The 15,187-nt window shown below is 48.3% G+C and overlaps 1 protein-coding gene across 1 annotated transcript; it reads right to left on the reverse strand.

The window, feature by feature from the left end:
* Positions 1–215: 215 nt before the first annotated feature.
* On the reverse strand, positions 216–13,563 carry RAB1A (RAB1A, member RAS oncogene family). The gene is given in 7 exon segments (XM_059468269.1): positions 216–2,043; positions 2,282–2,413; positions 3,418–3,513; positions 4,855–4,950; positions 7,017–7,089; positions 13,177–13,532; positions 13,534–13,563. Coding segments are annotated over 7 exon segments (981 nt in total). The 3' UTR covers positions 216–1,845.
* Positions 13,564–15,187: the final 1,624 nt, after the last annotated feature.

A 15,187-nucleotide genomic window follows, 5' to 3' on the forward strand; every position in this document is an offset into this window, starting at 1 on the left:
TGCTTTTATTACTGTATATATTAACATTGGTTTGGATAGTAGGTAGCAGGCATCTCGACATTGAAGTTCATTTGTGCACTCTCTGCAGGGAAGATGTTTTACCCTCAACACACCTCCTTCTGCTTCACTTCCTGATCTCAGCAGCACTCACTGCTCCTCCTGCTCCTGAGGAGCAGCAGGTCACATTTATAATGAATTATACCAACAAGCACATCTCTACTAGAAAGCACATCACTTTATTGTGAAGGTCTCAAGTGAAAGAGTTCAACTTAACCATGACAATACTTTATGTATTACAATTGCCTGTTGATTTATGCAACTATGTTGAAGAAAGCTGTTAGCCAAAGTCACCCCCCCCAAAAAAAAAAAAAAATCAGAGGATATTTGCACCAGTTTTAGTTTATACCTCACAACATACCTAGGCTATATTTTTACTATCACAGGGTGTATTTACTACTAGGGGAATGTTACATGGTCTTTCAAACATGAGACTATTTACAGAATAGGCTGAACATTTGAGTTTAGATAAAGCTGAACAATTTTACATGTATAGGAAGTGTTATAGGCTAGCTTTCCTGTGGCTTTTAGCTAGACATCAGGCACTAATGATTTGATTAGCTCTGTACAAAGAATCACACACCATCCAAAACCTCTTGGCTGCTGGTTAGTTCCAAATTGTTTGAGAAAGCGCCTACTTTGAGCAACAGTATGGTGGGGGCCTTGCTATCCCCATGTCACCCTCCTGGTGCCTCACTGCAGAAGGGAACAGAAGCTAAGCTGTTGCACTAAGTCAGAAGGTACTGATTAAAAGAGGATGGAATTAACAGTATATAGAAAAGACATAATATACTGGTAGAAAGTCATACCTCCTCAAGGTTTCGCTGAAATCATTCACGTTAGGGAAACACTGTTCTCTCCCCTGCTATGCAAAGCTGACAGGAATTCCCTACAAAGAGTCCTTGAGAAATAAATTAAGTTCCAAGACTAAGTTAGGGAACTGTTGTACATTCAGAGTGCATTATGCCTCATGAACCTTGGCTGGGTGTTTCTGGTACAGCACTTGTGCCTTGAGCACCATGACAGCTCAGGCTTTGGGGCCACAGTCACTGGGCGAGTTGCAGGGAAGGTCTGAGAGCCATGGCTGCACACACAGATATGTTGTTTTGTGCACAATGCAAGCCTGATTTCCCCCTTAGCCATACAAATTAAGACAATATTTATCACCATACAGTTTGATATTACTTCCAATAAGTACAATATTTATTAAACATTTCTTCAGTTTTGTTACATATTGTGCAACAAATTACAATATTCTGCAGCCACAAATTATATGCAGAGTATGAAGAAACTATTAATCAGATAGTGTGATCTCTCCATTTATAATTCTACAAGAAGGAACTAGCAAATCAGATCTTACATATATCTTACTAAATTTTATGCATGGAAAGTGACAGACACTGTTGTGCTGTTTGATACAAAATGGCTAAACTTCATCTTCAGAAGACTAAACCTGACATCTAAACATGCCAATAGAAACATCAAAACAAAAATACATCCTAACCAACCACAGGAAACAGTCTGGTATCAGGAAAAGCAACAAGGATTACACGTTTATAAACCAGCACACAAAGGTTTAAAACAGTTCTGAAAATGAAGTTAGCTGTCTTGAGTCAAGGGAATAAAAAAAGTCAGTATTGACCATTTACAATCTCTGACCTTTGTGGAGACGGTAAGAATCTGTTGTAGTGCAGCTACATACAGTACAATTCAGGCAAATTTTTTTTTTTTCACTTGGGTTCAGATTGCAAATTCATTGTTGTGAGACAAAAGGGGGGGAGGCAAGTTTTAGCAGCAACCTCCACTAGACTGCTTGACTGGAGTGCTCTGAATTTTAACATTGGACTTCTCTGCACCACCAGCTGTCGCTCCCGGGCCCATTCGTTTTTTAATCTCGGCAGCCATGGTCATGAAAGACTGTTCTACATTTGTGGCATTCTTTGCACTGGTTTCCAAAAATGGAATTCCAAGAGAATCTGCAAATTCCTGCAAATTGAGAAACAGTGAACAGTAAGCTCATACGCAGGTTCATACCTCACCTCCATTTCCTGGAGCACCACTGGATAACTCACAAGTTCCTGGATCCCACCCCACACCCCATGTCCAGTCTGAGTTGCAGGGCAGGAGGTCATTAAACTGCCCCCATTCGTGGCACCAGGACACCTCTGTGCATGACAAACCAGAGCAGGGGCTCAGCCAGGCAAACCCACGAGTCCCAACATACCTTTGCTGTTGTATAGTCTACTACTTTCTTTGTGGTCAGATCACACTTGTTCCCCACCAACAACTTGTTGACGTTTTCACTGGCATAGCGGTCTATCTCCTGCAGCCACTGCTTGACATTATTGAAAGACTCCTACGAGATAAGAGAACTGTAAGCAAGGCCCTTGATGGAGGGGAAAGTTCTGCACTATCCCTTTGGTCATGACCAGCAAAGAGTATGAAGCACTGCACTTATCCATGTGATGGATCCATATGATAGAGTCACAACCATGGGAGAGGACTCTCCAATCTGCCCAACTCCCCTGATGGCCCTGGGACAGGCTGGTCACCACAGGGGCCATCCAGCTCCTGTTCCCAGCCCTACACAGTCAGCCCTTCCTGCACTCTTCCCCCTATTATTTTTCCCTGCTCCAATATATTGAATATTCTACATCTTCTACCATCTGGGGCTCTTCTTCCTCCTCTTGTAGCAGAGATAAGAGATGTGGCACACAGCTGAAACCAGATGCATCCCACATATTCACTAAGCATCAGGTGCTACATGCAAGCCACCTTGTTGCAGATATGCTGGAACAACCTCTGACTCCAGAAATGCTGGACAGATACTCCAGTGACTGAACACAAGTGTTCTTTTTCTATTAATTCAGGAAACCCTATACTTCCCAAGTGCCTTTCAAACAACTGCACCAGTTCTTCAGAGATCCTTTCAGAGAAAACACTGGCTCAGTTGTATCTTGCACCCAGGCTGGCAATTTTCTGTTCCAAATGCCAGCCTTTACTGCAGACCACAGTTCAAGTACATTCAGAAATCTTTCAACAATTTCCATCAGTAATTCAGATTTCCTGCTACCAAAGGCAAGGTGAGAGGTATTCACACAAGACAATTAGTTACCTGTTCACCAACGTTTTAGGTTAAGCCTAAGATACAATTGCTTAGGAGCCACAAATCCCACTGCTCTCTTTATTTCTGTGTTTTATTTCTGCCAAACCAGAGGCAAACACATACATTTAGCTTGATAAGCCTTAACACAGCCTGTAGAACTCTGTCACTGTCTCCCTTAAGAGGGGCCCAGCTGTTAAATTCCCAATTTACTCATCAGCCTGGAGAAACCGTGCAGGCCCAGGTTTAACACATACCTGATCTGTAACATCATACACAACTATGATGCCATGAGCTCCTCTATAGTAACTGGAAGTGATAGTCCGGAACCGCTCCTGTCCCGCCGTGTCCCACTGCAAGACAAGTGACAGGGTCAGCTCCTGCAGCGTGGCTCAGCAGTGCTCACACCAGCTTCCAGAAGCAGCTCAGCAGAGCAGCCATCCCACTGCAACCACAGCCACAGCAGGGGCTCTGGGGCTGTACACACCAAACAGGATTCGAGGAGATCACACATTTTAACTGAGAATTACACTCTGTACGTACTTTTCTAAAGTGCTCATTTGTTTGGTTTCAGCCAAGTGTAGTCAAGAGATCTCTCTGGGGAAAACATTAAGCAGCTCTGACCCATGAAGAAGCCATGGTTCAATGGTTAGAAGAGCAAACACAAGCCAGGACTTGAAAACCTGCTAGGAATAAGGTCAGAGAGCTGCAGGTCTCTAACATGACCACTCCCTTCAACTTTCTTGGCACACAGGCTTCAGCAAAGGTATTTAAAGGCAACAACTCAAACCAAACTTGATTCCCTTCTCCTGCTGGGAGAGTTAAGAAAGGACATAAGGCACTTGACTTCTTCTCCCACCCAGGATGGGAGCAGGACTCACCCAAACATTTCTCTCCCTGGAGCTGTGTCAAGAATAGCACTGGCTGTGTATTAAAAACAGACTTCACAGACAGACTTCAGCAGTAACAGCATTCCTAGTAGGCTGCTCTGTGCTCAGGACAGTTACATTAGAGACTGGAAGCTCAAGCTTCTGGCTGTAAGCTGGACTCTGCTCCACAACACTGAATCCCTGAGTCATTGCCTTCAAGTCCTGAGAGCCTCAGCCTGAGCTGGAAGCAGTGGCTGACAAGGATTGTCTGACCTTGCACAGATATTAGATTTCATCACACCAGTCACCCTTCTAGAGTGCTTCAAGATTAAAGAATTGCCAAGTCTCTTCTCCTGTTTATTCCAAGTGAAAGGCCAAAAGCATAACCAGAAAACACTGCCCAGTGCTAAGGCAGCCAGGCCAGTTACAAGCCTTTGTGTCAGTTTTTCCATTCAGGTCAACAAAAGCAGTTTCCAGCACTTAAGACAGTGCAGCAGCCTGGTAGTAACAGCTGCTGTGGAATTCAGGCATCTTGGACAACTGTGTGGTATTCCTGCACTTAGACAAATCCTGGCAAAATACTGCAGAACTACACCAGTTCTGATATGGGAGCACTTCAGCACAGAATCTCCTCTTCCAGGCCTTGATAATAAGCACCCTTCTTTAAAGACAAGTAAGTCTTGCAAAAAACTGCCTCACCTCTTGGAACAGGGAAAATACCCCTTGTATTTCAAAGTGTTTTAAAGTACAACATGACCAGTAGCTGTGGATATAACTCGTGCTCCAAGAGACTGAAGCACACAGGAGTTGAGAAATACTACTTACTATCTGAAGCTTGATTGTTTTCCCATCTAGTTCTATAGTTCTGATTTTGAAGTCCACACCAATCGTGCTGATGTAACTTTCTGTGTACGTGTCATCCTAGGAGAGAGAGTGAACATAAGTCAAGGCAGCTGCACCTCTTCTGCAGTCACCTACTTCATTATGCACCAGTCAGACAAAGGTACTTAATTTCCTTGTAAAACCAGCCTGATCTCTCATGGCAAAGTCCAGGAGGTGGCCAAGCATTTCCACCAAGTATTTACTTTTCAAAAATTCTGCAGCTTTTAGACGCACCAATCAGAAACAGTCAAAAAAAAAGCCTCTTTTCTGCAAATCCTACAGTGTCAAGTCCCTGTGAGCTGCAGTGTAAAAAACAGTCTTTGCTCATGGTGGCAGACTGAAGGTCTACTTATAATAACCACTCAAGTTATTGAAACACATCACATTTTTATTTTCCTTTGATGGCTTTTGATCTGTGTTACACAGCAGCTACCTAGAACAAGTCAGAGGCTGTCTCAGTCCCACCTGAGTGTCAGATGCTCTGCTGCTGCAGCTGGTTGCTAAGGCAGGTTAGAGTTACAGCTGGAGTGCTTGTGCTGAGGCCTCTGCTCTGCAGCCCGTGTCGATACAGGAGGGAAGGCACTGCCTCAGCAGCTTGCAGGGACCTGACTGCAGTCTCCAACAGGCCTCAAGGCACACAGAAACTGCTGGTCAGTCTTTGCTACCTTCTAGTGACTGCCAGCTTGTCAGCATGAAGGAGGTTTCTACTCCTAAAGTACCCAAAGGGTACAACTTCACATACAGTGTACCACAAAAGGCTTTATGCAACCAGTAGGTATCACAAAAAGCAAGGGATTCCTCTGGGCTGTGAATGGAAGACATCTTAGGTAATACATCCAAGTAAGAATAAAGTATTAAGCCCTTCAGAATGACATGACATTTGTTTCCTTAGCATTTCAATACTCCAAAGGGTATGTCTGAAAAGCCTGAAGAAGTTTAAACTACAGCAGCAAGAAAACACAGGTGTGTTATGCTGTGGTAATTCCTTATGTCAGGGTAAAACAGTTTAGCTGGAAAAATGCATCTCAAAAGGAAAAGGCTACTCAGCCACAGAAACATCAGATAACAGAGCACAAACTTAAGCTAGCTATCAAAAAACAAAAGTTGGATTATTCACATGAAGCCAAAATTAATTCAAAAAGTATCTGCAAGAGAAGCAGGTTAGACCACTCTGGGAGTACTGCTCCAGCTGTGGTGTCACTTCCAAACCACTGCCTCCCTCCTGGGAGCAGAGCAGGTGACATCCTCCTACTGTTTGTCCTGCTACCAACATCAGCCACAATGGCTTTAAGTGAGGCTGTGTGTACACACAATTATTAATTCACATTAATAATTCCAGGTACAACAGGCTCGTTGCAGAGGTGCCCAGAGGAACTGCTCAGGCTGTGGAAACAAAGCCATCACCTTGCAGCAGTGCCACACTCAAGTTTTTAAGTTCATGCCCAATATCCTGCTTCCCTCCTCTCCTCCCAGGGACATGGAAAGCTGACCTTTGGCACAGACACAGATAAGGAGTTCACTGGACTTCAGCTTTTTCTACCAAGAGCTATCAAACCCATTTTATATTTTTTTTGCTGACAGGAAAACTTCTAGTTTTCCAGAACAGCTCACCAGCAATTTTAACATTCACTATAGAAAGCAGAAGGCCTTATTATTCCTAGAGTATTATTTACATTACTTCTCTGACTAAACAACTGGTAGGTCTTTTTACTGCAGATATCAAACTTCATCTGCTTGAAATGTTCTTATCAAGTAGTAACTGATCAAGGTCTGTACTCCTCATGCCTAAGGGCACCCTCCCAGAATTCCTTCCATCCTCAGCATTCTACCACTACTGTAATGATGGAAGTTAAATTAAGGTACCTCATTCTCAAGTAACAGGAAAATTAGAATTAATCTTAGCTGGACATATTATTGATATTATTTCTTTCCAATTTAGTGAAACAATTACATCAGATAGAGGCAAATTTAAAAGACAGGAGGACTTTGCAATACTATACTTATTCTTGGGTATTACCAGGCCTGTCAGACATCAGCCCTGCTACCTGAAGGGAAGCTCTTGCTAAAGTACCTCTTTTACAGAGTTTCCAAGCATGATCACTTACTGCAAACCTAAGTAGAAGGCAAGATTTCCCAACACCGGAGTCTCCAATCAGAAGTAGCTTGAATAAATAGTCACTGCAGAAGGAAAAAAAAAATTAGTTCACTTAATGAAAAACACTGTCAAAAAAGAAGTTCCTTACAGCCAGTAAATTACGACTTTTGAGATGGGTAAATTAATTCCCTGCTAGGGAAATCACCTACAACTCCAAGCTTCTCTATTTGGTTTAGAAATTCACAATTTACTCGGTAAGGGAAGTGTGAGGTAGGTGCTCTGGGCACAGCATTGTTGTGTGGAACTCACCTCCCTGGGAAGTTACTCTGAGGATAAGAGAGGGACTGTCAGCAGGAGTAGCACAGTCCTACCTCAGCCTTTGGGGTCTGGCTGAGATGGAAACCGTGCCTGCAAGTGAATGCAAGCCCCCCTGTCTGGCTGAGGAACTTGGTAACACACAGGAGGTGCTAACAGCCTGCTGCCCTCCAGAGGCATTGTCTTTGCTTCTCTGGACTCAGGGTTTGATTCCACTGCCCAGCTTCACCAACACCAGGGAGCTGCCAAATGCAGCCATTTCTTTCCTCAGTGCAAGTTACTCATCTTTAGTTCCAGCAGAACGCAACAGCACAACTGAATACCCACCTTCCCCAACAGACTATGAGCAGTGACCAATACCACACCTGCCTTTCAGGAACTAAAGCAAAGCTCAAGTCATTCCCAGATGAGGATACATCTCTGGGGGATGTCAGGTGTGGTATCAGTAAATCTCAAGATACACTGGAAGAACTGACAAATCTTGTGCTTAATGCTGAGTTTTCCCAACATTAAAGAATAAGCACAGAGTCACCGACCAGCCTATATTTACACTTCAAAGAGTAGAGAAGACTTCACTGTTGGCAAAATATGAGGTTTTCTGTTAGTCCTAAGACTAATGGGGAAATTTCAAGCTAGAGAGCAATTAACAGAAAAATAACAACCCACCATTACACAAGTTATTTTGCTCCTCAAGTACTACACTAACTCATTCTCAGTTGACAACTCTTCGGCCCTGTAACGGCCCAGGACAAAGTCCTCTTCTCACTTAACCACAACAGTCATATTTCTATGTCCCCTTAAGCAAGGAGAGGTAAAGATTAAAGATATGTGGAGTGCCTGAAGTCCACTGTCCCATCTATTATTCCCTAGAATCGCCACTGCTGCTGGCTGGCAGGAATCCAGGCAGGAAACTGCATCCATGGCCAGCTGATAACAGCCCAGCAGATGGCCAAGCCAGCTTCTCACCACTCCTGCTCAAGTGCCCCTCACCTGCCTGGGCCCAGGCTGCAGAACACACCCAGCTGGAACCTCCAGTCTCTGCAGCACTCCTGCCCAGGCTAGAGAGGAGTCAGAAGTGCTAAATGTAGCAACTAATAACCCAATCCTTAAAAATGTACAGCTAAAAGCACTACAGGGATGGGAAAAAAGTCAAAGGATACCTAGCAGTTTACAGTCACAGAATTCACCACTCCACCTGTCAAGTCACATAATACCACAAGGCAAGATGGCTTTAGGAGAATGACAACTAACCCCAACTGTTCAGGGGACCCAAGGTACATCACCCCACAACCCACACATCTCAGTAGCTTTGAGCTGGCTGAAGCACCACTACAGACCAGAAAACTTCTCACCCCCAATAACAGGAGAAACTCTGCAACCTGGAGAGCAAAGTAAAGTATGAGGGCTCCAGGACCTGCTCCACTGTTACACCTTGCCTTGCCTTCCTCCCCACCACTGTGCCTCAGCTTTCACTCAGCTCCTTCCAACTCCAGCAGGAAGTTTGTGTTGCTCACTTCCCTACAAACAGAATTTTCAGCAACCCTGAAGTCAAATTATTACTTACAGCTTGTAGCATGTTATAATACCCTTGAGAATGTTAAAACAAGAATATTGGCACTGTATTGCCTTCAGTAAAATTAATGGAAAAAGTAACTCCTTCCTGATAGAAGTAAGGCTTAGCTGCGGGTCTGAGATCCACTTAAAAACTTCCACTTGCTTCCAAGAGTAATCCAGGTTTCCCCAGGCCCCAAACATGAAGACTTCTCTTCCTCTGCTACTCCTTGTGCTACGAGCAGCTCCCAGCCAAACCTCCCCATGAGATCTCTCACCCTTCAGCAGCCAACAAGAGCAGTAACAGTGGGTATGGAACAAATGTTGAGCTAACACAGTGAGACCTCAGAAGCCTTAAGCACTGGATCTGGTATCTTTGCTATTTAGCTGTCCCCTCACTCTGGGCTGCAGTATTTCCAGAATCACAGAGACACAGTGGTCTTAAGCCACCTGCCTCAGCATCCAAACCAGGGCCAGCACCAGGTGCACAGCTGGAAACAGCCTTCACTGAGTTAGCTCTGCCTCTGACCTTAGAAACAGCTGTTGTGTCACAAAAACCTAATTTTGGTGGCAAGACTTTCAACAGTTTGGGAATAGTGTAAGACTCTGGGAACTCAGGGTTTTAATTTTTTAAAACAATCCATATTCCAATATTGTAGTGCCTTCCTTTCCAAGTAGAGCTTAAAGTTTTAAAATATACAGCTCCCAAGACCTTTTAAAATATAGCAGGTGCCTATTTAGGGCCATAAGAACCAAATGTGCAGTTTGTTAGAATGTGATGCTTGACACAGCTCTTAGGGACAGCAACAAAATCAAATAAAATTTTGAAGAGCTATAAAACTTTGCAGAAGCCTATTTCTAGACTGAGCTTACACCAATAGAATATTTGGTAAAGGGGTTCAACTGTAGCAATGCATCCAACAAGCCACTCACGTTATTTGGTATTTACTCCTGAAGAGCCACACAAACACTTCTGAAGTCACTGAATTTTGCTCTTTAAATCTGGAAGCTTAAAACTCATCAGCTCCTCTGGTTTAGGGAGCCTTCAAAAAGCTGGCTGAGCTGTGCAGCACAGCCCTCTCCACGCTCCTGGGGAGACAGTGGGAATTCAGGTTAATCATTCAATTATTTCTCACCATTTACATAAGCCAGTCATCCTTGGGTCGTTTACAAGAGCACACTGGAAGAGCATGTGCAGCAAGGCAGGTGGGTATGGTGAGTAAGAGTGAGGCTTTCAAATCCTCCCCATAACTTCCTCTTGCCACAGAGATAAAGGACAAAGATGTTAAATGTAACTGCCTCTTGCCAAAAAAGAAAAAAAAAAAAAAAAAAAAGGCACCTCCAAATCAAGCTGAGGACAGATCTGGCCAAAGCTGTGTGGAACAAGGGACCTGTGGGCCTCTAAGATAGGGCTGTTTATCTAATTTGTATAAGGAGGCATGTGGGGATTTTTTAAATGCCAGGAAGGTTTTATGCCAAAACAGACAAAGCTAGGCAGTCACCCGTCTGCAACAAGAACTGCTGGAATTGGCTGGCTTCAATCACTGATGGCAGCTGCAGGTTCACTGTAAACAGGCACAGCAGCCTCGAGCCCCACTCTTGGTGCTACCACCCCAGACATGGTGAAGAGGTGCATGACTGTCACTCTGATCACACTCTGTCTGTGTAAGCAAACAGAATCCAGCAGACACGATGCCACTTGGCATGGCAGATTGCTGGTTAGAAAGGTTAGAACACAAACACTTCCAGATTTTTCCAGCAACCTAGGAGCTGTCACTCAATTGTCACCTACTAACCACCATCAGCCAAGACTGAAACCCACCTCTCTGGTATTCCTAAGCCCCTCTGCAGAATGCAGGAAGATCTCCCCCAAGATTTGCTCCAAAACCCACTGAGCTTCCTCACCTGTGCTGGAAGGTATCTAGAACAGGGTCCAGGCAGAACCCTGATCTGATCAAGATTAACTCCTGATCCCACCTGGCTGCTCTGCCCAGGCACCCCCAGGGTGTTTGTGCTCCATGCAAGCGGCCCAAGGGCAGGAAATGCCGAACCTGACATGATCTAGTCACAACAGAGTCAATATTGACATTCTGCTCACTCAAACACCGGCAGGGAGGGACACAGGGAACACATCCCAGTGCTGGGTGGGCAGATGTTTTCAGAATTCAGCTTCCAAACACTGATTCTAGAATCACATCCACCCCTCTTCAGCTCCTTCACTCCATCTAAAAACTAACAGTCCACTGGGCTGAAGCTCCAAGGAAGCTCTCAGAAGCACAACTCCCCTTCAAACCTTTGCACGAGCAGATCTAACCCTGTGGCTTTATCAGGAAAGCTGAAGGAAGTCGGCCTTTAGTTAGGAATTTTAACTAGCTATGCCACTGACTTCTGATTGAGTTCTGGCCCAGGAGAGAGGATCTGGGGCTGCAGCCTGATCTGAAGCTGTGATAGGGAAGTGAGAACGTCTTACATTATAGGCAAGGCACTTCTGAGAGGGTAAATGGACTCATCTCTTTGCAGGGAACAGAAGCAGCAATGTCATAATCCCTTAAACCTTATTCCTGTTTTAACAGGGATCCAAGTACACACACCACACTGACAGGTATTTTCTGTCCCTCTCACCACACCCTTCCCATCTCCTCCCCTCATCCTGCTGACACCACCCTCTCAGGAAGTGGCAATTTAACACTTCGAGTTCACGTCCAACTCCAGCTTCTCCTCTTTGTTTCACTTTCAAGAACTCAGCCGTGCTCACCACCAGGACCAAGAATGAGTCTCTCTGAAAACACTGACCTCAGCACTCAGTACCTTGCTGCAGGGAACCACCCTCTGCATCAGTCTAGAGGCTCATGGACTGCAAGAAAGGCAAAAAAAATCTGTGGAAAATGCCTCCTCCAACTCATTTCTCTTAGTGGCCTAACACTCTTTTGAGGCAGCTTTCCCACTACAGAACTCAACAGCTTGCAAGAGAAATTAACTCTTGACAGCCATTAGGACCATGAGGCACCAGCAGTTTGTTGGGTTTTCATCCACTTCCCACCTCCAGTTACTGTTTTGGTGTGTTCCACAGCTACAGGAGCAAGTTTGTGATGTCATCTTGCCAAGATGTAACTCGAGTTCCTGGCTGTACCTCCTGGCTGTCACCAGCTCCCTCACTAGCCGATGACTACTTGTTTGCTCCTCAGGTGATTTTCATGGACTCACAGTGCCTGCAACCAACCCCACTGACGTAAGCTGAGAGCACAGGAGCCACAGCCACACGAGTCAGGAGCTGAGAGGACAAAATTGTGGGTGCCTTCCAAGAGCAGCTTCCATGGATATCCAGAGCAGCAACGTCACACCACACGTGGATTTTAGTACCAGAGCCACTACAGTGGCATCAGAGGTGACAGTGGCTTCACCACCCCAAACTGGGGTGCCAGCAAAGCCAGCACCAGTGAAAGGATCCTAAACACAGTGAAAGGATGCTAAACACACCCGACAAGGCTGAAGAGTTGGAAACACGGCAGCTGATTTTTTAACTTTCTAAATTAAGCTTCAGCCCTTCCTCTAACTCACAGAAGAAAGTCTGGAACAAAATAAAGTTTATTGTTCCCGACAGCCTGGTGGCCAGGACACAGCTCCCCGAGTTTCCAGAACAGAGACATCCCCTGGGAACAGAGCTCAGACAGCCCAACTCCCGAGCAGGTCAGCTAAAGAAAAAGGCCACACTCACACAACCCCCCCCAAAAACCCCTCGTGTCATCACCAGGCTTTCTCAGCAAGCGCTATTTCAGCTGGAAACAGCCCCAAGAGCGTTCTATTATCGAGTCACAGCGTTGCAAAATCTACATAGGCAAGAAGTGTTTTGCAAGAGCCATGTGACACACACATGACTTGCAGCTAAACCGAAGGGTGGACCCCTGGCTACGGAGCCGCCGCCGGCCGGGGGATCGGCTTTCACAGGGCGCCGGTGTCCCCCCGGTCACTTGTTGGAGCCCAGGCCCCGCCGTGCCTTCCCGAGGCTCGGGAACATCGCCGCGGCTGCGCCCCACGGTGCTGCCGGGGCGGCGAATGCCGGTTCCCCGCAGGGCCCCCGATCCCCCCCCCGGCCCCGCCGGACCCACCCCCGGGCGGCCGCGCTGCCTCCCGCCCCCCACCCTCCTCCTCCTCCTCCTCCCCCGCCGCCCTCGGGCCCGGGCGCGGCTCCGCGGGGACCGGGGGGAGGGGGGGCTCGGGTCCTCGGACTCGCGGGCCCAGCGCGGTCCCCCCGCGCCCCGCGGCGCCCCCAGCGCGGCCCCGGGGCCGCCCCGTCCCGCACTCACTATTCGGGGTTCATGCTGGACATGTCCGTGGGGCCCGCGGCCCGAGGGACGGCGAGCGCGCTGTGAGGGGGCGGTGCGGCGGCACCTCCCGCCGCCGAGGCAGGCGCTCCGCGGTGCGCTGGTCCGAGGGAGCCGCGATCGCCCGGCGCTCGGCTCGGCCCGTCCGCCCGCGCCCGCTCCGCGGCCTCCGCGCTGCGCCTCAGCCCAAAATGGCCGCCGGAGCCCGACCAGGAAACGGGGCGGCCGCTCGCCGAGCAGCGCTTACATGGCCGGGGGGCGGCCGAGGGGCGCGACGGGAAACCGAGTCCGCGCCGCCGCCTCCTCCCGGCCGCGCCCCCTCCTGCGGACTCGCTCTCCCCGGCGGCCACCGCGGCGGCGGCAGCGCATGCGCGATAGCCGGCCTTTCTTCCCTCGGCCCCGTCGGCTCGGAGCGGCGGCCGACGTCGCTGATTGGCCGGGAGGCACGGGCCGGGGGTGACGTCAGCGGGCAGACGTGGCAGCTCAGGCGAGTCAGGGCGCGGGCGGGGCGGGGGCGGGGTCTCGGCGCGCGGGGCGGGGCCGGGATGGGGCCGGGCCGGGCTGGGCCGCGCCCGAGCTCCATCCCCGGCTCCATCCCGGGCTCTTGTCCCGGGCTCCATCCCCGGCTACATCCCGGGCTCTTATCCCGGGCTCCATCCCCGGCGTCCATCCCCGGGCTCCATGCCCGCCCCAGTCCCTCCTCCCATCTCTCCTCCCGTCCCTTCCTCCATCCCTGCCGGCAGCCCTGGGTCCGTCCCCGCAGGGCGTTCTCTCTCCCTACAGTTCCCTTTGCGGGGCCCGGTTCCCTTTGCGGGCTGCCGGTGCCTCAGCCGGGCCGCCCTGTGCCGGGGCTGCGGGGGCCGGGGGAGGCGGCCCGGCGGGCACAGCGTGCGGAACAAGGCTGCTGGCAATGCGGGCCGGCCTGCGGCTGCGGGGAGGCGGCCAGGAAAGGGAGAGCCCGCTCCGGAGCCCCTCCAGCCGCTCCCCTCCGCGGGCAGCCATGGAGGGAGGCTCTGCACTCTGAGGCTTTCCCACTTTGAACGTGGGAAGCGCATCTGGAGCAGCACAGGGCATCTTTAGCTCCTCTAAGGCCTGTGTTCTTCACCTGAATTTATAAGTCACTGTCCCTTTTTGCATCTTTTATCAGAAAAATCTGCCATTGCATCTATTATCAAAACTTCTTTACAAGCATTAATCACGTTTCACTACATTCTTTAGGCACAGTAAATATTTCTATGCTCTAGTGACTGCTGGGGAGTGGGCATGGAGAGACTGCCACACGCCTGGGATCTCCGAGCAAGCAATCTGTTAAAGCTGGATGATTTCACAGTATGGGAGACTGGTTTCTGGTCAGCCACTATTAACAGTCTTGCCAAATATCGAATTGTATTGCTGACACTTCAGTTGTTGATGTTCTCAGGTTTGTTCCTAGCAAAGCCCTGGCCTTTTCAACAGCACCAGAGAGAGCACAAGCACAGAACAGTACACATCACTCCAGACTCACAGTGCGCTGCTAAACCTTACAACAGCTCCTTGTAATCAGCTCGGGAATTTAAATCCCACCACTAATACACACTACCCGACGTTCTTTCATTACAAAGGGCACAGTATAATACACGACCAAAGTTTATCTTCCAACCAGCTCAAAGGACAGGAGGGACAACCTGCACATGGACTGTGAGATCACTGAGACACCTGTGCAGGGGTGTGTGTGCAGGACTTGGGCTACAAGCTGGGAGGTGTTACTGCAAACATCTACTGGCATAACCCACAGGAATGGGTGTCTTTCACTTGGACAGCATCAGACCAGAGCTGAAGCCCCAGAGGAACTGAAATTGTGCTCTAGCCCCTTTTTCTCCCCACAATGAGATGAAGAAAAGCCACTCACGCTGCACACATCTTCGAGGTTTTGGTTAGGTTCGGTTCCTTACATGAAGTCAGCTGAGTGTGGTGGCTGCAATAGGAAACACTGAGCGCTGCTTGCATAGGGTTT

The sequence above is a fragment of the Ammospiza nelsoni genome, chromosome 3 (assembly GCF_027579445.1).
Source record: "Ammospiza nelsoni isolate bAmmNel1 chromosome 3, bAmmNel1.pri, whole genome shotgun sequence".
Taxonomy (NCBI): Eukaryota; Metazoa; Chordata; class Aves; order Passeriformes; family Passerellidae; genus Ammospiza; species Ammospiza nelsoni.